Source organism: Alligator sinensis, unplaced genomic scaffold (assembly GCF_000455745.1).
Source record: "Alligator sinensis unplaced genomic scaffold, ASM45574v1 scaffold284_1, whole genome shotgun sequence".
Taxonomy (NCBI): Eukaryota; Metazoa; Chordata; order Crocodylia; family Alligatoridae; genus Alligator; species Alligator sinensis.
In genome coordinates this window covers 524,840-549,280 of record NW_005842105.1, presented here as the reverse complement: position 1 = coordinate 549,280, position 24,441 = coordinate 524,840, and the positions used below count along the sequence as shown (strand labels likewise).

The window sequence follows — 24,441 nt, the reverse complement described above, 5'->3', positions numbered from 1 at the left end:
AATTGTACGTTTCTGCGCGAAATGTTACTGATAGCCTGTTAAACTTTCCAGAGAGAATTATTCAGCAATGAACCCAAAACAATACAAAAATAACCAAAATGCTCCCTCCTCCATCCCACTTCAAACTCTTGTAGAGAGTAAAATCAGTAGAATAGAGCATTTTTGTTGTTGTCCACAGTCGTCGTCCTCCTTAAGGGAAAATGTGAAGTGAAACTCTTGTATTGCATTCCTAACATACCTAAAAACATTAAAGGACAAATTATTTTATTAAATCAGTTAATTTCTTTTTTTATCATATAATTCTATAATATATGGGTTTTCTTCTATATAAACAATTTGAAACCCACAGAGGCATCTTAGCCCTTCCAGAACTGTTTAGTAAAGCTGTTTCTTCCCTGAGTGAATGATCGGGCTCCATTCTGAGAAGATTAAACTTCAGTGGAGAGACTTTACTTTGTTAGCTGAGGATCTGATCCAAAGCATTTTAAGCAAAATAGTTTTCTGGTCTTAATGTTGGATGTTATTTTCATTATTGTGTTTAGTGTTGTACATAGATGGAGATGCATTTTCTTACCCAAACAAACTTAAATGATAAATTGTATAGGAAGTTCAGTTTAAGAACAGGTGTTTTGGCCAGTGACAGGAAGGTCCAGCCTTAGACCAGTGAAGACCCTTATATATCATTGAAAATCTCGGCAGATGTTTATTTCAATGAAGATGCAATAATCAGTATTTTTCCACCCTCTATCATAGTTCCATTTTTTTTTTTTTACATTCATATTCAACATATCTATTTAGTGCATCTTAGATTCTAAGAAAGTTTTATTGACAGCAACTGTTATGGGATTTGTAATCTCTCTGTCAGTAGGTCCTCCCTCACATTCCTTCACACACCAGTATTGCTCCTGTACTTTCCCCCCCCACTCCCTTCCCAACCCTCCCCCGCCAAACCCAAGTTTTTGGTATTTTATTTTCCTAAATGATACAGCTAGGTCAGTGGTAAGGCACTGAATCTTTTGTTATAGCTTCCAAAACTAGAAATTTATCTTGATTTGTTTTATTCTTTTAGTCCAGGCATATACAATGCTTCCTGCTTTGATGTCTAAAGCTAATAGTGTGGTGTGATGGCTGTCTACTTAGGTTGATTGCCACTAGTACCTTCCATTCTAAAAGGCATCTACATGCAATATCAATGTTCATTGTAGACCTGTCCTATTTGTGAATTTCACAATGTTGAATGAACAAATAGTATGCATTTGGTTCTTCATTTCAACAGGAACTGAATATGCTTGTTCCTGCAGTCTGCAAGACTTCAGCTGGGATCCTGGTTTTCTCTGTTTAAAAATCACAACTTCTCTGATAAAAATAGGAAATTCTCTGATTTAACCCCCCCCAAAATCTGTGTTTTTCTGTGATTAAAATGAAATTCTACTATATATAGTGGCCTGAGCCTCAGTTGCCACCTGCGCAGCAAAGCATGGAGCCCAGCTCTCCCTCTCTCATGTGCAGCAGGGCTGGAGTGGAGCCTGTTGCAGGGGGGGATGGATGCGGGCTTCCCCACTCTGCTTCCCTACCCCTGGAGCCTCAGTGGTCCAGCGTGTGGGACCCGGCACAGCAGGGCAGTGTGGGGTGGGGAAGCTTGTCCTGCTGCTGCAAACTGCACTGTCTTGATGAGGAACCCCTTGCCTACCTGGCAGCAGTGGGGGCAGCAGCACAGAGTTGTGCCCTTTGCTGCTGCCAGGCAGGCAGGGGGTGCTTTACCAGGGTGATGTGCATTCACGGCAGTGAGCTTCCCTGCCCTGTCCCATGGGGAGCAGAAAATCTGGATCCCTGCTTCTCAATATCATGCCTTCTTTATGCTATCAATGATTTTGTAAAGCTGTCTAGGCAAAATATTTAAAGAAACACTTGCATGTTCAGTTTCTGAAGCAAAATTTGTTGAAAAATCACATTTAAATGTGGCATGTTCTTATGGAATCTTGTGTGCTCTTATTTCAGCGTTGCTGCCCAGAACCCAGTAAAAGGATTCCCTCTTGGAGTGGCCGTCCAATATGGATGGAAAAGATGGTGCTTTGCAGAGTGAAAGTTCCACATACCTTTGCTGTTCATTCTTACACTCGTCCCACCATATGCCAGTACTGCAAACGCCTGCTCAAGGGCCTTTTTCGCCAAGGAATGCAGTGTAAAGGTAGAAATTTATTATTCTATAGTGGTAAAATTAATTCTCGTTAAAGTTACAATATTTAAGTGGTTTTAAAAATATCTGCCTAGAACCACAGCACAATTTGAACAGTCTTGTGACTATTTAAGATAATTACACTTCTATTTTATTCAGCAAGTTATATTAAGTGCATATATAATGCATATAGGGGTGTAGGTTGTAGCCGTGTTGGTCTAAGGACATAGGCAGACAAGGTTCTTTGGATGAATCTGATATTTTTTATTAGACTAACTTAAATGGCTGGAAAGAAATTTTTCTTAGCAAGCTTTTGGGTTTAAAAACCCTCTGTCAGGCTGAAGAAGCTTTTGCGGTTAGTGTGTGCTCTTCCTGGATGGAATTAATAGGAAAGAAGCCCAAAGTACTTCCGGTCCACTTCCGGGTCCGTGGCTGAGCGTGCGGGGGACCCTTTCGTGCTCGCCTCCCTCCTCCTCCCTCCACCCCCCAGCTTGGCGATCGGCTATGGGGGGACCCTGGGTGCCCCCCCAGACCCAGAAGGCAGCAGTCGCCGGCGCAGGGGGGTCCTCCACACACTGCAGCAGACCCGGAAGTGCTTCTGGTCCACCTCCGGGTCCACCGCTGAGCACATTGGAGACCCTTCTGTGCTCCCGTGGGATGTTTCATCCACCCCACCATCTCAGCATTCATGAGCTGCCTGGTACGTTGAGGTACGTAGAAAAAACATAAAGCTGTATCTATGTACGAATCGTTGAATCTTTCTGAATTGATTTGAAGGGTCCCGATTTGTTTCGGAGAGATTAAAGGGTCTCCTGATTTGATTCGGATCCGAAGATTTGGCCATTGTTTTGAGCCAAATCTCCGCTGAATCGAATTAGCGATTTGAAGCTTCACACAGCCCTGCTGTTCGGTACCTTTCAGCTATGTGCTTTGCCTTGGAATGTAGCTTAACATCTCCATCCTGTTATTTATATTTCTATTATTATATTTTCATATCTTTGATTATATCACCATCATGCTTAGTTCATGGCATGTTGCCTTGTTTTTCTCTGAATGAACAGAATGCCAAGCAGTGCTTACTCAAAGTAGTGAATCTCTGAGTAGATTTTGAACCATAGAAGCAAAACAAAATATGCTAGAGTGAGTTAAAAAGATTATCAAAGTAAATAGGGCTGTTGCCAGTAAGCAACACTGTACCTGAAATATGACCGTGTTGGATGTATGCAGTAAATTAGTAGAGTTAGCCCTCAAATACATTGAAAGAAGTTGCCAATAACTCATAGATGATTACGAATTTTTGGATTAATTGTTTTACCAAAAGACCTAAACAGCTTTGAAAGCTGACAGCAGAATCCAGGGGAATGTCTCAGTAGGCTGCAAGTCACATATCCTCTTGCTTGCTGTCCTGACCTCTTGACTCTTTAATTCTTGGCTGTCCAGAGGCCCAACTGTAACAGGAGTATACCAGCAGCCTAGCCTAGCCCATGGGCTTATGGTTTAGGATTCTGTCCTATGAAGTGAGAGATGTGGGTTCAATTGTCTGTGGCCTGAGTGGGGCCTGGATTCCAAGTCTCCTACTTCTTGGGCAAGTGTTCTAACCATTTGGCTATTGGACAAAATCTGTGTGGGGCCTACTTTTTCTCCACCCCTCAACTTCAGGCAGTTGCTTGTGAAGATTTTTGCTATCTAAGGAATTAAGATGATTTTATGTACTTCCCAGATAGAAGAAGGATTGTTGTATGATTAGGTGCTAGTGAGACATTTAGGTAGTCATTCTGACTTGCTTCTGTGCATATACGTTATTCCAAGTCTAATTGCCTAGGGACTTTTCGGGCCAAAATGGAGATGCATAATGAAAACGGTGAGGCTTAGTGCAGTTGTTCCCAAACTCTGCCAGATTGCACACCACCAATTTAAAACGATACAATCTTAAGTACCACTAGCAAATTTTTGTCATATAAATTAATTATAATAAATCTGTTAATGCATACCACTGACAAGTTGTCTGCCTAACACTGGTGGTACACGTACCATAGATTGGGAACTGCGGGCTTAGCGGGTTTGTAGCTGTTGAGCAGGGTCAGGCAAGACTACACTTATGGTAGCCTTCTGTTTCTTTTTCGGTCATCTAGATGACCAGGCGTGGTCATCTAGATGACCAGGCGTGGTCATCTAGATGACCAGGCGTGGTCATCTAGATGACCAGGCGTGGTCATCTAAGTCCCAAAAATGCCACTTTCACACAGGTTAGCACTCTGTTCATGTAACAGCCGTATGCATATGAGTGGCTACGTATACTCCTAGAAAAATGATGCTAATGTGTGCAAGTGGCACTAAAAACTGTGCAAATCACTTTGAAATCTTAAAGGTAGATGAGAATTTGAGCCCTTTCCAATCTGTTGGACTCTTTGATCAGCCTCTGTGCCTCTGAGCCTCCAATAAAGCATTTGTATCCCTCAGTACCACCAAAATTCCTACTTGGATTTTAAGCAAACCATTGGGAGTCTTGGGGTATATCTGTGCTGTTAGAGCAACATGTCTTAGCAGGGCTGACCCTCAGCATTTCCTACTTGCATGCTCCAAATCTGAAAATGAAGTTGGAGACTGCTATCCCAGAGGTGGTGCAGTCAAACATGCAGGAAACCAAGGTCTCAGGAGCAGCTTGGAGTAGCTCCCTGTTGTTATATCTCTAGTTTGGAGTATGCAGGAGCAATGAATGGGCTAGGCTTAGAGCTGTCCTTGGTTAAGACACTGTTGCCGCTATGTAGACATGCTTTTAATTTCTTTAGCTTATATTGGGATTTTTTTAACGTCTTCATTGCTCTACTTCCAAATGTTCATAATTAAGAAAGTGACCAAATTCTGCAAATTTGACTGAAAGCAGCCTAGAGAAAAGGGGAAATGATCAGTTTGCGCAGACGTGATCACCCTAGGCACTCAGACTGTTAAAGAGGTTGGTGGTTGAGTTCCAGGATCTAGCTACTTGGTTTAAAAAAGTAGGACACTGGTGTTTCTCTTAAGTCTGAATAAGATTACCTTACTTCAGGTGGGCAGGAGCAACAGAAACGGGCCAGATTGTTGGTTCATGCGTAGTCTCAGAGATTCATGGTAGGATAGCATTGTAAACTGGAAAATGATGCGATGAAATACTGAGTTCCAAAGTAGCCTTGTGGCTGCCACAGCTGTAGGGACAGATATTCAGACCCATAGCAGTACCTGGAACAAAAGCTATGGAGGAGGACCAACTTTGATCCCATAGCATTTAGTAGCAAGGAAGGGACTGAGTGGAGAAAAAAGAATGAAAGAATTAAAATACAGCAGGGGAGAAACTAAATGAGGACTGAATATACAAATTGAGACAGAGAAGCAGAAAAGAACAGTATATTTTCTGGAAGGAAAAGAGCTGAAAAGATATTGTTAGATGTCATGTGATGTTAATTTGTAGTGGTGGTAATTCACGTATCTTGAGGTCAAGAATCATTTTGCCATAAGCTTGCTGATGCTGCCTTTTGGCTTTTATGCTATGATTAAAATCTAGCCTAAAACTAGTGAATATCTTGTGAAATCAATGAATGATAGATATTTCACAGGTTCCTTCTGAATACAAATTCAGCTATAATAATGTAATATTAATATATATTTTTCCATTTCAGATTGTAGATTTAACTGTCACAAACGGTGTGCTTCTAAAGTACCTAGAGACTGTCTTGGAGAAGTGGTTTTCAATGGAGGTAGGAAAAAAATATTTTCAGGTAGTGAAGTATCTCTGGAGACTTAACAAAATATACAGGCTTTGTTACCGTCTGGTCTTTTCAACTCTGAATATTTTAAAGGATAAATTCCTTCTTTTTGTTACTTTTTCCTTTTTTAAGGAGAATTTGTACCTATGAGGTAATTGAATTAAGGTTTTTGGTTGTAATACTAATTTTAAATTGAAATTCTTGGCAAGCTTTGTTTGAGATTTCTCTTGAAGTCTAGAGTTAAGAGAGGTTTTTGTGCAAAAAAAATGAATTAAAGTTGTGCTCAATCTGCTTACTGTTTACCATGAAGGATGAAAACAACTGTTGTTTCTCATTGGGCATGTTTACCCCTGCACTTTACTAGACAGTAGACTAATTTACTGTGCAGTAAAGCATCACTGTCTACATATGTGCGGCAATTAGGCCGGTATAAATTAATTTACTGTGCAGTTGGATAGTCCTGTTTTACACAAGTACTATCCGATGGCACAGTAAATTACTGCGCTTAAATGCAGCTGTGGATGATGAGGGGGATGGCTGGGGCATGAGGGTGCTTCAGTGTCGGCCTTGCTGGCAGGCAGCCCCCACACTAAAGCATCCTCCTGACCCAGCCAGATGCGCTGCAGCACGTGGAGACCTGTTGAAGCAGCTAGCCCAAGGCTGCTCCTGTGGGACTTCATGTGCTGCGGAGTGGCTGGCTGTGCTCTGTTGCACCTTCTTTTTTGCAAGCCACCCCAAACCTTTCTCAAAATACCCCTCATCTCCTTTGTGGGTGGAAGGTCAGGTGGCACTAGTTGTGGCCATGGAAATTCTCCACTGGCTGTCTCAAGTCACTTTAATTTGGTACCAGCACATAATTGAGCAGCACAAAAAGCCCTTAATAAACAAGCAAATTGAACCCCAAGACTTTTTGTATGGTTCTGTTAGGAGAACTGTGTTGTCTGTGACCCCCTCACTCTGCTTGATTTGATGTATTTGTAAGCTTAATTTTACAAATGTTAATTCTTAATTCTTTGCACATAATTAATAAAGAGTTTGATAATTTTAAAATACATTTTCATTCTGATTTTATCTATGGATTGATAATTTTTTGCCTTTTGGACTGTTTTCTGTGGCTTTTCATTTGCTTAAAATAATCCTGTTTTGGTGCTAGAACCTGCAAGTCCTGGCCAAGATTTGGATATGCCAATGGAAGTTGACAGCAGTGAAATGAACAGTGACGGCAGTCGGGGTTTGGATGATGTAGAAGAACCCTCTCCCCCAGAGGACAAAATGTTTTTTATGGACCCATCTGATCTTGATGTAGATAAAGATGAAGAAGCTGTCAAAACTATCAGGTAAACAGCAGCCTGATTTGTTACTGACTCACCTTAACTCAGTGCTGTTAAGTAAGGCCTCAGATGGAAAACAATGCCTTTGCATAATTCAGTGTTCGTTATGGCTAGCCAAATATTTTCATTTGGATAATTTTACAAAACATTTCCAGTCCCAAGTAAAGCTGAAAACAAAGTTAATTAAAAGTGTAAAAAATGATGCAGACTTTTTTTTTAGCAATAGAAGCTATCAAGACAGAAGTGAATCTCCATATTGAAAAATAGTTAAAACTACAGCTTAGTTGATGGACATTGCCATGCTAACCAAGATCCTCATGCCGATTTTATGCTGCAGATGTGGACTGAATTGATTCTTATTGTAAATAAAAGGAGTTATATAGAGGATGAGTTTAGTAATCATGTTTGAATTATTTATGAACTAGACTAATAACAGTGATATTTTTAGTTTTTGAAGTTTTGGTTTTGACCAGTAAATATGCCTTGGGGTATTGTTAGCATGCAAGGCAAAATTTGTTGCTACGTGCATATTTTGTAGGGCTTGCATCAGGTCATTGTTTGCCTTGTTTCTTTTTTCAAGTTTACCTTTTACTTTCTACATAAACTGAATAACATCAACCTCATTCTCTTAAACCATGTTTACAACCATTCCTATCAGTCTTACAGCCACTTTCAGAGAGAGGAGCTCTGAGGTAGACACATTTTATTGGTGTCTTATCTAAAATTGCTTTTGGTTTATGTCACACTTAAATAGGTTCAGTGTTTGAATAGAATAGCATGGAATAAAATAATAATATAGGTCAGGGCTGTCCAATTGGTGGTCTGCATGGAGACCCCAAGGGATGAACTGTAGCCCCTGGACTCCTCGGCCAGATGTTGCTCCCCCTCTTTGCTCTGTTGTGGCTGTCACCAGAGACTGTGGGCTTTCCATCCATCCCCCCCTCCAGGTTCAGCTGCCTGCCTCTCCCCCTGGGAGTAGGGCAGAGTGATATGGCCCACTGGGCTGAGGGAGCGAGTGGCTGGAGGGCTTCGACTTGGGGACCTTGTGCCTCATCTGCATCGGTGCAGTACAGTGGAAGTTGCTTCCTGCCTGGTGGGATTGCACTATGTATTGTGTCCACGTGCACTGGGGGTCTGCATATCTGTGGCTTATCTGCACATTGGGACCATAGGACATTGGGAGCTTGCATGGTGCATCAGGGGCCTGTGTGGCAAGGCATGTTGGGCCTCCATGTGGTGCAGCAGCATAAAGTAGAGGGGCTCTTTTGGTCTGGTATGTGGTCTGCATGGTACATGGTTGGGGATGCAAGTGGCCTCCAGCTGTTTAGAAGTTAGACAGCTCTGATATGGGCATTAATGGCACTACTGTAATTTTAATGAAGGTAGATAGGGGAAAACATTCAGTTGATATTTCTCTTAATAAGAGAGCTTTATTTCTTTAATCATTTTAGTCAATTGTGCCTTATCTTACATCTTATTATAAGATGCATGTTTACATCTTCTTATAAGTGCCATAACATTTGCACTGGGGAAGCTAGTAGGAACTTTTTGATGCCTACTTGAACCCCTAACTCCTCTCATTCATTGGATGCTCATTACAAGTATATAGTAGTGGCATTCCTTTAATGTAGAGGCTGACCTTTACCTATCAAAACATAGCATGTTTAGATAAGAAAAGATCTCTTCCTAAACACAGGTGAATTACATTTCAGTAGTGGTATATTTTTACATATTAACTATTTAATTAAATCATAAATACTTTTTTAACTTAGTCCATCAACAAGCAACAATATTCCACTAATGAGGGTTGTACAGTCAATCAAGCATACAAAAAGGAAGAGCAGTACAATGGTAAAGGAAGGATGGATGGTTCACTATACCAGCAGAGACAACCTGGTCAGTAATTCAAGTTTCCTCATGTATTTTAAAGATCACTTGTTTAAATTTAATAAATGAATTTTCTTTCTATTTAAAATGTAGAGATGTTCTTATTTAATTTCTTTTCATTTCACTTAATTTAATTTGATTTTTTTTTTTTTTATATTTATTTACAAGAACACAATAGCCAGAAAGTTGTAGTGGTGAGACTAGAGTTCCCAAAACTCTTATTCTGGTAATTCAGCTGTGCTTTTGTCTTGTTTTCTATTCCCTAGAAGCTTCTAAATTGCGTTATTTGAACTACATATTTTAAATATACTTAAAGAAAATCCTACTCTTCTAATATAAATTGTTTATATGAAGTTATTTGCTTGTTTCATTCCTTTTTTATTCAGCGGTTACATTTTTGTATTTATGTGCAAGTGGCACCACTGTAACCAGCAATTTCCAGCATATAGACGTGTTAAAATTATGATCAGTGAAACAGATTAGTTAACAATGATCAGTATGCATATGTTAACTTAAAGAATTATAATTCCATAGAAATGTAGGCTATTCTACTACTCATTTGCTGGATGAACCTACTCAACTTCATCCAGCAAATGAAGCAGCCATCTTGTTTGATTTCCATTGGCAGTATGTACTGTGAAGCTTCTGTAAAAATTTAAATGTCTGGAAACTGAAATTTTAGCAATTGCATTTGTGCCTTATGATATTCTGCTATGTGTCTTGTAGCGAAAGAGACATTACTGGAGACTGGACAGCAAATGCCTCACGCTATTTCAAAATGAATCTGGAACAAAGTATTATAAAGTAAGTAGCAGTATATGCTGGTTTTCCAAGATACTTTATAAACACTGGGTTGTAAAGTGTTTGCAACACTAATGAAAATTTACTATTCCTGTTTTACAGATCAGAGCTGAGGCAGAAAAGTTAAATGAGTTGTCAAAGGTCAGAGATAAGAAGAGTCAGTACTAGCATCTCAAAAATTAACACTTAATTACCTTGATTATCCCTCAGTTTTAGTTGTTGTTTACTGTTAAAAATCTTGTTAAACTGTTCAGAGTATGACATTTTCTTATCTGAACAATACTTTGGGGAGTTTAAAAAGGCAAGAAGTTAGCTAAAGGCTAGGATTTTTCTCCTACCATAGATATTGACTGTGAAGTTCTCATGCCCATATGTTTATTTTAAAGCTCCTGAGCAAAAAAATTGCAGTTATAAAGTTGGGAGGAACTTCTAAGGAAGATTAGCAAATGTCATTTTTGTAGTTATACCATGTTCCATGTTGTGTAGCCCTTTAATAATGGAGGCGTAAAAATAAGTTTAACATGGCATTAATATAGTTGTGTGTTTTTTGGTAAGGTACTTGAAATGTCTCTAATTAAAACATAAACAAAGGATTTCTCTTTCTCTTTTCCCCTACACCTTTAAGAATTGTCCAAATCTTGCAATTTCTTTCTCCATATGATCTTTGATTCAGCCTTTTCACCTGTGCAAACAGCTACAATTCTTATCCAGGTCCTCCTCATCCTTTTCTTGACCAATACAATCTTCTCCTCTCGGACATTTGTGACATTTATGTTGCCCCACTTTCAACACACATGTGTTAAGGTTATCTTCTTTGCCTCTTGCTCCCACCTTGTCACTGCAACGCCTCTTTGAAACCCTTCACTTACTCCCTGTTTTCTATCACTTAAATTCAGGCCTTTTTGTCTTCACCTTTAAAACCCTTCACAATTCTGCCTGCCACACTTTTCTACTCTTGTATCTTGTTGTTCCCTTTTACTCCTGCAATGCCAACCTAGTTCACCTGCTTGTCTGTTTTTTCAAGCATCTTTGCTGCTACCTTCACATGAGCATGGAATACCCTCCCCTAACTAGTCTGGAAATTTACAACCACTTCTTTCTTAAAATCTCTTCCCCAAGACCACTTCTACCATCATCTTATTGGAAATTGCCAGTTGATAATGGCAAGGTAGAGGAACAGCGGGGATTGCTAATGTGGCAATGATTTGTTTTATTAAAAAAATAATGAAATCAGACCTGTGAAGTTGTGCTCATGAGCTACCCTGCGTAACCACATTCTTTATTATTGCTTCCCTTGTCTCTCCTTTCACCATTCCTTGTCATGTTCACTTGTTGTGTCATCTTAGTTAGATTGTAAGTTGTTCAAGGAAAAATGGTGTTACATTATATATTTTTTTCTGCACTGAATTCACTGGACCAAATTTAAAGCAATATCGCTTTGTATGAAAGCAAAAGATAACCCAGTTAGCTGATCCCATGCTACTGATCTGGAATGTGCTTCTATTTAAGCTCATAGCAGTCCTGGTTAAATACCAAGTGTATAAAATGGGATCAGAAGCAAGCTTAGAATTCCTTCTGGCCAAGTACAGACAGTTTGGGAAGGTTGGGGAGTTGGTAGCAGTATGAAGCTTGACACTTACAGTTACTCAGGTGGTGAATTTGTTATGGCTTTTAACTTGTTATTTAAAGTTCTGTGCACCAGTATGTTATAGATACATGTACACTTTCTGTTTTTCTTAATGCTTCATATTTTTCTTCAGGAGATTCCACTTTCAGAAATTCTCCAGGTGATTCAGCCTCGAGATTTCTCAAACATGGTGCAGGGCAGCAACCCACATTGTTTTGAGATCATCACTGACACCATGGTGTACTTTGTTGGCGAAAACATTGGCAGCAGCCATCACAGTCCTGTTCTTGCTGCCACCGGAGTTGGACTTGACGTAGCTCAGGGCTGGGAGAAAGCCATTCGTCAGGCCTTGATGCCAGTCACTCCTCAAGCTAGCGTTTGCACTGCACCAGGACAAGGAAAAGATCACAGTAAGCAGGCAGACAAGGCACTGTTGTTCCTATACTCAAGCTGTAATTGATATAGGCTTCATTTCAAGGCACTTATGCACATAATTAATGCTAAGCACATGTTTGCTGAATTGGGGCCTTTTTATGAACTTATGGAATTTGATCATTTTAACTGGTAATTTTTCATCTTTTGTAGCATTAAATGGTAGTCAAGAATCTGTAATATTTTCATTATGAATGCATATGGGAAAACCTTTATTGTAGGAGTATACAATTCACATGTGGCTTATGAATGTAATGCAGATCCTTGACTACAGTATTTGTAATATAAATAGTAAAACATGGGGTATTACTCATTTAAATTGATTGGATTCAGATCTTCTTTGGTAGACTTCTCTTATCATTCCTTTCACATCTTACAATGCCCCTTTAAATTCTATATGCTGGAAGAAGGAAGGGAGCTGATGGTGGGAAGTAAATGTTTCCAGTGGTGGAAAAAACTCCTGCTGTGCTGCAGGTACTAAAAAGGGCAAAAGAAAGACATCGCCCTTCTTTTCCCTGCCCCCTTCTTTCTCTAGCAGAGGATCAGATTCACTGTCCTTGCTGCTCTGAATCAGATATTCCAGTCTGTCTCTTCAAGTGCCTCTTTGCAGCAGCTTGGTAAAAATATTCATTCTTACCCCTTTTCTGGTTTATGTCCCCTCTCCTGAGCTTCCCCTTCACTGTTCTTTGTTGCTGGTGCTTCCCTTCTCTTCCTTCTTTAAATCTCTAGCTACAAAGATACCTGCTTATTCTGCACAGTTAGTGATGTCCGCGGCAGCATTCAGCTATCAGCTTTTAATCAAGAAGGGAAGGCATATTCTGAAAACACAAATAATGATGAGGGATTAGCATGAAGTTTAACGAAGACCTGTATTGGTATTTAAATTGGGGGATTGCTTTTTTGGACTAAAAAACTATTCCCAGCAGCCTTTTCTATATAAGCCAGCTTCTCAAAATTAATTCTTTTAAAATACTAATAAAGACCAGAGTCTCTTTTTGGTATCGAAAACAACAGCAACAACAAACAAAAACACACCCCCCCCCCCCCCCCCCCCCGGAAAGCAATTAAGTAATACAGGGGTTCTCAAACTGTGGGTTCTAACTCCCCGGGGTGGGTTGCGAGCAACTTAAAAGGGGGACACAAACTTCCAAGGGGGTATGCGTGGCGGCGTGGGAAAGTGGTGTGCATCGGCGCCTGCTATGCGTGAGCTCCCCATCCCCCGTTGCCATCCAGCACTTGGAGTCATGGTATTACAAAGTTTGAGAACCCCTGAAATATATATAGTAATATATATAGTATCCAAACTTCATATATATATAAAAAAAAAAAAAAGTGTGTGCGTCTGTGTGTGCATGCACATGGGCACATATACACACAATATATATCTTCCTTGATAAGATGATATATTCTCAAAATCTGTCAGTAAATGAGTTGTTGGTGAAAGTAGTCATTAATGTGGCTATAGAAACTAAAAAAAAAATAATGGCTGTATATAGACATGCAGCTGTTGATCCATCAGGTGTAAAATCCTTAATTGTCTAGGAGGCAAACTATTTTGTTTACATGTGCATTATGGATCCAGTATTTTTTTTATATAAGTAAGGGCCTTGTAGTTGCATCTTTTATTAATTGATGATCATAGGACATGTCTTTACAGAGAGAATTCTCCAGGTCTCAATGTATGTGGAGTGACAGAACTCTCTTTAAGGAGTGTGATGAGACCTAAAGCAGAAGAGTTGGGGGAGAGAGAATTCAGTATGGTACTATATGAGTAGAAGTAGCTCTTGAGAAGAGTATTTTGAGTATAAATTAATGATGGCATGAAGTAGAATTCTTGTGTCTCCAAATGTGTATTGAATAGAGAATGGTCAGTCTGTTTTTTGTATGCTTTGTAGAATCTGTTTTTGGGAGGGTTCTGTGGTGGGTCACCATCACTTACATGGTGATCAGTCCAGTTTCTTACTGGGCATGTCTACATGTGGTGTTAGTGTGCAGCAATAAACTCCAACATATATCACACTGGAGTTTATTACTCCTGGATAATGCATTTACACATGTACTTGAGACTGCATCACATTGAGCTGGGTCTGAGTAGCCTGGCTGGCAGGGAGCCCAGGGGGTCAGGCTGTCAGCCCAGGGCTGCTCTGACCCAGCTTAGTGTGGCGTGAAAGAACTGGCTGGGGCATGATGGTGCTCTACTGTGGGACTAGCCAGCAGGCAGCCTCCCCACTGAAGCACCCTTGTGTCCCAGCTAGCTGCATTAGCGTCTACACGTACGGTGCTGCAGAGTAAGGAACTCTGCAGCAGGATAGTACTTGTATTTACAAGTACTGTCCTGCTGTGGAGTTAATTAGTTTCCTGTGGCCCAAAAGGACTGCATGCGTAGACACGAGATGTTTACTACAGAGCTAGCGTACTCTGCAGTAAATGTCTTGTGTAGATGCGCGTACTGTTCAGGCATTCTTGCATTTGGCTATTCAATAGTCTTAGTAACGGGAATTCTACAATCATTATTCTTTACTTAATCTACTTTTTTCCAAAGTTCAGGAAGAGTATATCTTATTTTTCTTCTCCTGAACGCTTCTGTTTCTTGATCTAAATTGAACACTGAAGCCTAACCAGCTCAAGTAGAGGAGAACAACCAGTGTGCATATGTGAAATTGAACCACAATTTCTTCAGTTTTCAGCTGTAATGTTAAGAGGAACTTAATTCCAGCGAGCTGGCGTTAGTTACCATGTTAGCTCAGTAGAGCCTTGCTTTCAGGGGAACCTGGATGGTTAGAAAAGCAGCAGCAGGCTTCTTCTTTGGGCTGTGGAACTGTGTTCCCAAAGGTCATTTTTGAGTGATATATGGTATGATAACAGTACCATATTTATTTGTGTATATTGTCCATGAATTTGTTCAGCATGGATCAACTTGGTCTTTGTTTTGTCTGGGAAGCTTGACTTCCATTTTGGAGTATAAGGGCAAGGCAGTTTTTCTTGAACTAGTTTTTTGTTTTTTTGCCTATGCATCATATGATTATATTCTTGCCATATCTTAAGTTGGTTGCCTGATGAGGAGAAATTCTATATACTCTTAATTATCAATTGTCTGATATTTTTTTAAAATGCAAAGTGCTTCGCATTGCATCTTTTAGAGGCTTCCTTAAATCTAGGGGATTTATGGTGTCCTAAAATGTTATCTGCCAAACATGAGAGAGATTTTTCTATTATTTTCTAAACGGGGATCTTCTATAGCTTGCTTTAGAATAGATGAATGTAATAAAGAAAAACCTATGCCTTTCTTGACTCTGCAGTTACTTAGTTTCTTAACCAAAGGAAATGCTATCTTTTACATGCTTCCCTGTTTTTTCTAGCTCACTACCTGAAAATCTGAGTGTCACTTGATTTAATGAAGCAGTCAGCAGATCATGATCAGCTTCAGTTCCCAGCTCCTGGGCCTGTGTAAATTGTGCTACTTTTTCTACCTGTTTTCCTCAATGTTGGCATTTTACTGCTTTTCCAAAAAATGTGTTGCAGAAATTTCACCCAAGACCATTTTACCTAAATCAACATGAGACTACTCACTTTTGAATCTGAACGTGATGTTCCTGCAGAATGTTGGGATACATTCTTTCACTGTGGCAACGCTTCTGGATTTCAGTTGCAAAGATTTTTAATCATTAACAAAGCTTTTTGTGCTATTCTCTTATGGTAGTATATTTTCCTTCTTATTGCAGAGGAGTTATCTCTCAGCATCTCTGTTTCAAATTGCCAGATCCAAGAGAATGTGGTGAGTCACAGAAATAAAGTAAATAATAATAATGTTATATATCCAGACTTTTCTTAAATGTGGCATACAAAATAGGGAAAATTTACTTAAGCTTTGGAGTAGTGCTCCAAATACTCTGGCTTGATAAATCTCCTTCACTAAGAGACGGAGACTTTAGTAAAGTATAATGAATGTTAGCAGCCTGTTTTTAACTGTTTGCTTGACTGTCTTTTATTAAAAACCAAGAGCAAATGGAGTTAGTTTCAGAAAAAGAATGTGAGGAATGAGAGAGTTGAGATCCATAAATTCTCAGAATAATTGGATGGAAACTGGGTATGGGTATTAGAACAAAATAATCCTTTCTTTTCTCTTTTTTTCTCTAAACTGTGTCTTACTCTGTTTAATTCAGAGGGGCAGATTCTCAGCTGGTGTAAATTATCATAGGCTCACTGAAGTTTGTGGAGCTCTGACTGTTCAGCATAGTGTTTGAATTTTTTAAGCTATTTGTTAATAAAGTTATTTTAGCATAATTTAACCAGTACCAATGAATCTTAGAATGGATGTTTGTTCTCTGATTTACTCTTGATATTTATAGCTTATGTATTTCATGCAATAGGATATCAGCTCTGTGTACCAGATATTTGCTGATGAGGTGCTGGGTTCTGGTCAGTTTGGCATTGTATATGGAGGTAAGTTACTGTAGATTCTCATTATTTATTTACTCATGCTGGCAGTATAGTTGGTCAGTGTATCTGTTTAGATACCTTTCTATAAAATTAAATATTTTGTATCTGTTTACTCATAACTAAGTTGTCTTGGTGGCATACAGTTCTGTTGCTATAGTTTTTAATGTAAAAAAAAATGACCTTGACGAATCTTCTGTTTTAGACTAGGGCTGTCCAACTTTTGTATCTGGAGCCTGCGATTCCCCCAGGTTGCATGCTGCTGGCACCCCATTCCTCCTCTTACTGTACTGTGCTGTAGCCCTGGGTCTCCCAGAGCCACAAGCTCTGGGGGCCCCATGAGCCGTGTTGTACCAGTCCTAGAGGTAGAGGTGGGGACAGGAAGTTGAAGCCAGAGGAGGAATTATAGGTTACAAACCTATAGATTTGAGAGTTTCACTAAGGCACTCCATTTACTACTTAGAATGGAGACTGCATCTCTTTTTTGCAGAACACAGTGCATAATTTTATTTCTTTTTATCCCCTCTAAACAATTAGAAGAAACAGGAATTAAAGGATTTAAAAATATTGAGGAATAGAGGGGAAGTTTGATTGGTATAAAGATTTGATAGCACTCCCAAATTCAAGGCCTATGTATTAAAATGGTTTTGAACCTGCATTTTTAAGATTAATCCTTTTTTGTGTCCGTACAACTCTAGTTTTTCCTCCTTTACTAAATGTCTGTCAGTCTAATGGTCACCTGCTTATATAGTCTGAAGTTTAATGTTTATATTTTGGTTTTTGTGTTAGTCTACTACTGATGTTATTTCTTTTGCACTTTGGCATAATGTACTATCTAGTAGAGCTAGGATCTCTTCCTTGGTATTTATTAGATATTTTTAACCCTGTGGAGGTCTATAATTTTTAGATTTATTTTTGTGGTTCCTGTCACCCAAGGATTTGTTTGGTATTGATAATGAATGACCAAAAAAAAGTGCAAATAGGTATTTTAAAATCCATGCAAAACTTTTTCCTTTGTCATTCTAGGCTACATCACATTTTCATAGACCTTTTAATCTGCCTTAATTATTTTGTTCTGCAGTTACTGATTGATTGCCTTACTGGCAGTTGGAACTTGAATCAGGTCTTCATTACATTGACCTCATTTTGTCCAGTGGAAATTAGCTTATGCTTTTGATAATTTATGATGTAAATTTTTAAGGCAGGTACGGTGTTGTGTTGATTACTTCGTGAACTTACTATAGCCTGAATAAGTCAAGGCCACCCATACTGAATACAGAATTACAGGTGAGGTCTAGCTAGGTTGTTTTATGTGACAGTAGTTTGGTCTCCTTGTAGCATGTGTCTAACGGTGCATATAGCATTTTCTGTCTTTCTCACTACAGTTGTATATTTTTCTATATACTTTTCTGAAAGATTTCAACACTTTTGAGTAGATATTTCCATGTTCTTGTTTTGTTACAAACTCATTCTCGATTTAATATTAATTTGTTAGATTATTAGTCTTTCTGTCTCTGATCTAATTAATGTTGCCTCTTAATTGAGAGATTAATTTTAATGTTATAGAAAACAGCTTGGTAGGTACACCGGGTTGCGGGGAGTGAAACTGGGTAGACAGCTATACCCAGCACTTGAAACATTCCTTCTCTGTAAGGCGAGGCAGGCTGTTTCACATTGAATTGGTATAAATTCCATTTGAGTGGTGCAGCCCCAGCACCTACGTGCTTCCCCTAACCTCGAGTCTGTATTTCTGATGATGGTGTCATATCTCCTGGGGAATGCTGTCGTCCTTCATGCATACAACTCTTCCTCAAGGATAAGCCTGTAGCTAATAAGCCTGTACATCTTCATGGTAGATTCCTGCACACTGTAGAAGTATTGTTTCTGAGCTCTGGAGCAACACAAGAGAGGATTCCTACTATTTCCTCATAGCCACTCCTGCCATGAACATCAACCTAGAAGAGGGAGCCAGGATTTTGTCGGTTCATGTGGGATTAATGGTGTATAGTCATCTGCAGAAGAGAGAATTTTACTTAGTGTACCATTTATCAATGTGTAGACTAGACAGCAAAGCAGCATGCACAGAAAATGCCTGCATTTCAGGATTAGAACTTGTCATACTTGTGTCAGGCAGGTATTGAACACTTATACTTCTGGAAAATGTGCCTTTTCCCTGTAACTTTTTATAAAGAGGAATGATTGTTTCAGCCATATGATGATAGCTGATGTCACTTTTCTTTCAGGAAAACATAGGAAGACTGGAAGAGATGTGGCCATTAAAGTCATTGATAAAATGAGGTTCCCTACAAAACAGGAAAGTCAGCTTCGCAATGAAGTGGCCATTCTGCAGGTACAGGGAGATGCATTTTTAATATACATTTGAGCTGATTGTTCTAGAAAAAATATAGATTTGTAATTAATGTGCCAAGCCACCCTGAAAGGACAGGGAGCCTGATTGTCAGCAAAATCAATACATTTTTGCTAGCTGCTGTTTATTTACTGCTGTCACTGGGCCCGGTGACATGTACCTTGGCTTACTGATGACTGCCCCAAGAAGCAGACAAATGCATGTGATTTTTGGATAGCTACTTTTCTTGCCCATCTGTCCGTATATTTTCTTTTTATCTCTGTATTATCTAATCATGTCTGATTTGAAGTGGCTCATTTTGTAGACAGTCCACGGATATAATTTCAGTTAAATAGAACAGTTAGTTCCAATGGTCAGCCTGCCAACACTTCATGTGCTAAGTCTTTATACCTTAAAATATTTCCATTTGTCCTAGGCCTTTGTTTCTTATATAACTCTCAATTTATTTGCTTTTGTAATTGTTGTAATTCATAACTTTGTTTCTGTATTCGTATCAATGAGGTGTATAGCCAGTTGTTTCAGATTCACATTCTTCATGTTAACCTCTCTCTAGAATTTGCACCACCCTGGGATTGTAAACCTGGAATGTATGTTTGAAACCCCAGAACGGGTCTTTGTTGTGATGGAAAAGCTGCATGGAGATATGCTAGAGATGATTTTGTCCAGTGAGAAAAGTAGGCTCCCAGAACGAATAACCAAATTCATGGTAACCCAGGTTGGTATTCTATTGCTGTCTGACTCCTTTACTTCATAGGCAGATTTTGATCTCTTATGCTTGTGTTGTAACTGATTGTGCCCTAAAGGATAGTCTAGATTCAGTCATTATTTTTCAGGGGACACCACAGTAATGGTAGGCTTCATATCTAATAGAGGTTCAAATGATGTGAAAAGAATTCAGATTTTTATTTTGAATGGCAATCTTCACTACTAGTTTTTTTAAGGTTAATTGTTTACATTTAAAGGGACATCAAAAGCTAAGTTTTTACAAAGGTACATGTATGTGTGGTTTAAAAAAAAAAAATAACACCAGTTGAAAGTTTGATTAGGGAAGGGAGAAGAAAAAACACCTTTGTATTCCATCAGTGTGCTGAAAAACTGAAGTCTGCAGCCCTGAATTATTGCATTGCTTATTATAGGGCTCAGCTACATTTAGGAGCAGTGGGCTGGTGCTTTTGACTGGGCCTCTGTGCATGCGAATCACCACTAATACCTGGGCTTTGCACGCCAAATAAAATAGTTCTGTTGGGCCCTAGGTTGCTGACCCTGACTTAGTATGTCTGCTCTTTAGTGCCCAGATGCTTGCACTTGCTGTGCCTCTGTTAATTCTGAAAATGTCTTTTCTCTTTTTTTTAGATACTTGTTGCTTTGAGAAATTTACACTTCAAAAATATTGTGCACTGTGATTTAAAACCGGAAAATGTACTACTAGCATCAGCAGAGCCATTCCCTCAAGTGAGTAAAGGTTTAACTAATATCTCCTTTTGCTGTTAATTTTTTTTGGATTCAAGGATTCAAAATTAGTCTGTCACGTGGCAGTGTTATGCTGATTGCAGCCAAAATCTAGCTAGAATTACTTGAATTTGCCTGAATTTAGTTTAGCTTGTTCATCTCTTTAAGTACTGTGCCTGACCTTAGGTATGTAAAGGGAAATAAGATTCCAATCTAAATGAGAGCTTTCTAGCTGTATAAGTGGATTTTTGGTGCTTTCACACAGGTTGTGATTGTTACCCTTGCAGTGTGGATACATAAGCATTCGCATGCAGACTGAGTATGCACAGTAGACTATGGGCTGCCTAGGTATGTGCATGGATTTGTAGGCACACCTGACCTGTATGTACTGCTTGGATATATTGCCCCTCATGGTGCAGCTGGGGATGGGGAAGTCATGAACATTTAGCTGGCCAGAAATTCATAACTAATGGGTGTGGGGGAGAGACAAAGGAGGGCCCTCATATTTTGGTCAAAATGGCTGAGTGATTATGACACTTGACCAAGAAGTAGGGGGATCAGGTTCTAGGTGTGCTCCCCCTTGCACCTGCCTCTCTCTGCCTGTCTCTCTGCCTCTTCCCTTCTATAACCACAGCACCATAGGCTAGGCATGATCTAGTCTCCTCTCCAGTGTTCTTTTTGAAGCTGAGCCACTGCACTTTGCATTTAAATACTTGATAACATACATGGAGAACAGGGCAGTGGGGAAGTGTCTGCCTCACCGGGAACAAGGAACCAGGCAAGAAAATAACACCCCTCACTCTCTGCTTCCAGATCAGTACCCTTTTTTGCTGAGCTACAGAAGCTCACCCTCAAGCTCACTCTGTTCTTCCTGACCCCACATATCTCCCTCTTTTGAATGCCCAGGGGGATGGCTCAAAAAGAAATGCTAGAGAGGAGACTGGATAATGGCTAGCCTGTGGTGAGATGGTTAGAGCAGTGGGCTAAGAAGTCAGAGATGCAGGTTGAAAGTCCCCCTTTGTTGGGTCTGTCTAATGTTTTGATAGGGACTGATCAGTGGGTCATTCCTTGATCTTGGTTAGGACCCATAGGCATGAACAGAATACAAACTGCTAATAGTTTAGTTCCTCTAGCTAGCATGATTTTTTTGTAGCAGGCTAACTTTGTGTATCATTCTATAATGCAGCACTAATATTATTCATAATACTTTCCCCCAATATGTCTGATTTGTTAAATATGTTGACAGAACTAATGCTAAGTACCACACTCTGGCTGCTGGTAGATGCTAAGGCAGCCTGGAGTCTGAAAAAGTATAAACCCTATTCCCCAAATTGCAGACACCATGCTATTGTGCAGCATTGGGAATGGGACATACTTCCTCAAACCCCAATCACATGACTGCCAGCATGGGGGGGAGGGGTTGTACCCCACTTTAAATATGGAAGCAGACCCTCCCCAGTTGTTGGATCCATGACACCCTGGACCTTTAAAAAGCGTGTGCGCAGCTGGGAGCCCTGGCTGAATGCCTGCATGCTTTTATATATTCCCAAGCATTGTAAGCCTGACACTGGGGAGAAGCTCCTTGATGTTGAGCTCATGGTGCCCCCCGTGCCACAGCTGGAGATGGGGAAGCCAGTTTAAAGATGTGCCTGTGCAAGCAGTGAGGAATGGGGAATCTCCCTCATCCCCAGCTGCTAACACTCAGGTGCCTCCTCTAAACTGGTGTATGCAGCTGAGGATGGGCTCTGTCAGCTCCCCACCTCCAGGAAGGGGTGGTCTGTGTGCCAGACCCCCATAGCTGCTTCATGTCCTGAGCCTTGCCAGGACCTGGTAAGCCTGCATCCTGACATAGACTATCAACTGATTGTCAGTACTGGGGTGATGGGGCATGCCACACATTCAATTTATGGTGCCATAGAAACCAACCACAAAGATGTTTTTTGAGTAACATCTTTGTGGCTGGTTTGCTGTTCTGTGCTGTCATAAATTTGATGAATGTGTGGCCAGTTGCCATTTTATTGCATGATTAACACCCTGATCACCTCAGAATTATAATTTATGTCAGGGGTTTCTCTTTTGGGCAGTTGAACATCTATGAAGTCAACCAGAAGACTGTCAGTTTAACGGTTCTGTGCTACTTTTACAGGTGAAGTTGTGTGACTTTGGCTTTGCACGCATCATAGGTGAAAAGTCTTTTAGGCGCTCTGTGGTGGGAACCCCTGCTTATCTTGCCCCTGAAGTGCTCAGGAGTAAAGGTTACAATCGCTCTCTGGATATGTGGTCAGTGGGAGTTATCATCTATGTAAGCCTTAGTGGTACATTCCCATTTAATGAAGATGAAGATATAAATGATCAAATCCAAAATGCAGCATTTATGTATCCACCAAACCCTTGGAAGGAAATTTCTAGTGAAGGTAAAGAAATTGGAGCGAACACTTATAATATGTTCTTTAAAATTTTTATATTGTATAGCCTTTTTTTGTTACATGTAGGTCTTTGGAATTAATTGTTTTTGAATTGCATTATGAGTTTGAGTCCCACACAAGTGTGAAAATTGCTGACAGCTTAATGACTCTCTGGCAAAGTAATGTAATAGATGTGAAAAATCTTGTTTAAACGTGTTTACATTTAAGTATTATTCTTGTGAAAAGAGGGACCAATGGATTTAATATCCAGATTTTCAGAAAGCTTTTTGATGAAAGTTGACACAATAGCTTATTTTATGAAAAAAATATAGCTTGGATAACTGCTGAGGTTAAAAACAGGAGAGCTAGAATTAAGGATGTGCATCTTTTCTGAAAGCCAATAAAAGATTACATTTTGCAAGGCTATATGTTGTTTCATATTTTAAAATATGTTATTGACTATTTAAGTACAACTGTGTATGTACATCCAGATATACAGATGCATATAAAATATCGGCATGTAGTTGGAATTTTGCTCCTGCACAATCTAAGTCCAGGATAGTTTGTATCTGGAGTTTTGGTCCAGTCCCTTGATGAAGTGGATGAACCAGAATATGCAGATCTAAAGCCAAACGTCACCAAGGCTTAGGATTGTTCATGCTTGGACCTATCACTTGTGTTAAGGCTTAGAAATCATTGGTATGATTCAGCTTCATAAAGATGGGCTATATATTTTAGGTCACCCTTTTGGTGTTGCATATACTTTAAATAGATTTGTATTAATGCTGTAAAATTGTTGAATGTTTTTTATTATTGTCTCTTCCTTTCAGCCATTGATTTAATCAACAATCTGCTTCAAGTGAAGATGAGGAAACGTTTCAGTGTTGACAAATCTCTTAGTCACCCATGGCTACAGGTAGAAACTAATGTCTCTTTTATTTGCCAGGCTAAGAGCTGTATGTAGTTCTGTCATTTTAGATTCAGAGAACTTTATAAAGGATTGATTTTATGTTTAAAATACTACTGCCATGCGTTGCAACCACTGAGGTGGCAACTAGAATAACACTTTAACATTGAATGTGCCCATTCCTTCTCCCCCCATATCTTTGGGAACCTTCCATCTCCTGATGGCTTCCTTCCTCATGTTGATAGGATTCTTGCTTGTACTTTCAAGGGTTACTATAATGTTCTCATTAGAGGTCTGCCTTTTCCCCTTCAAAAGGACTATAAAAATCACCCTTGACTTGCATATAGAGTTGACCTGTAACCAGAACAATATAGCACTGTTGTACATAGGAGAAGACAACTCATGGCTCCTTTCAGGGCCACAGTGGGTGGTCATAGTGATGGCAGAGCAGATAACTCTGCAGCAGGCCCTTAATAGTGCCGTACTGTCATCTTTGTATAATAGTGAGTGTTCCTTATGAATGCTTAATTACAGTGGCTGCGGAATGGTGAGCTCAGCTTGTGTGGGGAAATGTCTCAATGGCTGGGTACTGATCAAGGACTTTATCTGTACTTAGTGACTTACATAGTGAGGAGAGGATAATTGGAATGATATAGTGTGTCAGTTTTTTCTGTCTGTTCCAGAATTGCTTTATTTCCTATCTAACAATATGTAGAGTTTTGCCCATTATAGCCCACTTCTTTTTCCCCTCAGTTCTGTCAATTATTAATACACTCAGCTTCACCAAGCATGTGCATGGATCTCAGGAACAGAACAAAGTGGAATTTGTAACATGATTTGTACTCATTCCAGAAGAGGCAACTTGTAACTGGGGGAAAGAG

General features: G+C 39.6%; 1 protein-coding gene across 6 annotated transcripts in view; it reads left to right on the top strand.

Annotated features, from left to right (window-relative positions):
• The window catches only part of PRKD3 (protein kinase D3), a 97,533-nt gene that overhangs the window by 69,601 nt on the left and 3,491 nt on the right, over positions 1-24,441 (top strand). For 4 of the 6 annotated variants that reach the window (XM_025205149.1, XM_025205151.1, XM_025205147.1 and 1 more), the window contains 14 exons: positions 1,999-2,188; positions 5,830-5,907; positions 7,070-7,253; positions 9,020-9,143; positions 9,861-9,938; positions 10,038-10,076; positions 11,696-11,972; positions 15,717-15,769; positions 16,365-16,437; positions 18,675-18,781; positions 19,353-19,514; positions 20,153-20,251; positions 22,395-22,662; positions 23,484-23,569. In XM_025205149.1, the coding sequence (XP_025060934.1) occupies positions 1,999-2,188; positions 5,830-5,907; positions 7,070-7,253; positions 9,020-9,143; positions 9,861-9,938; positions 10,038-10,076; positions 11,696-11,972; positions 15,717-15,769; positions 16,365-16,437; positions 18,675-18,781; positions 19,353-19,514; positions 20,153-20,251; positions 22,395-22,662; positions 23,484-23,569 (1,818 nt within the window). The remainder of the gene's footprint in view (positions 1-1,998; positions 2,189-5,829; positions 5,908-7,069; positions 7,254-9,019; positions 9,144-9,860; positions 9,939-10,037; positions 10,077-11,695; positions 11,973-15,716; positions 15,770-16,364; positions 16,438-18,674; positions 18,782-19,352; positions 19,515-20,152; positions 20,252-22,394; positions 22,663-23,483; positions 23,570-24,441) is intronic. The other 2 variants (XM_025205152.1, XM_025205150.1) reach the window with 1 other exon arrangement.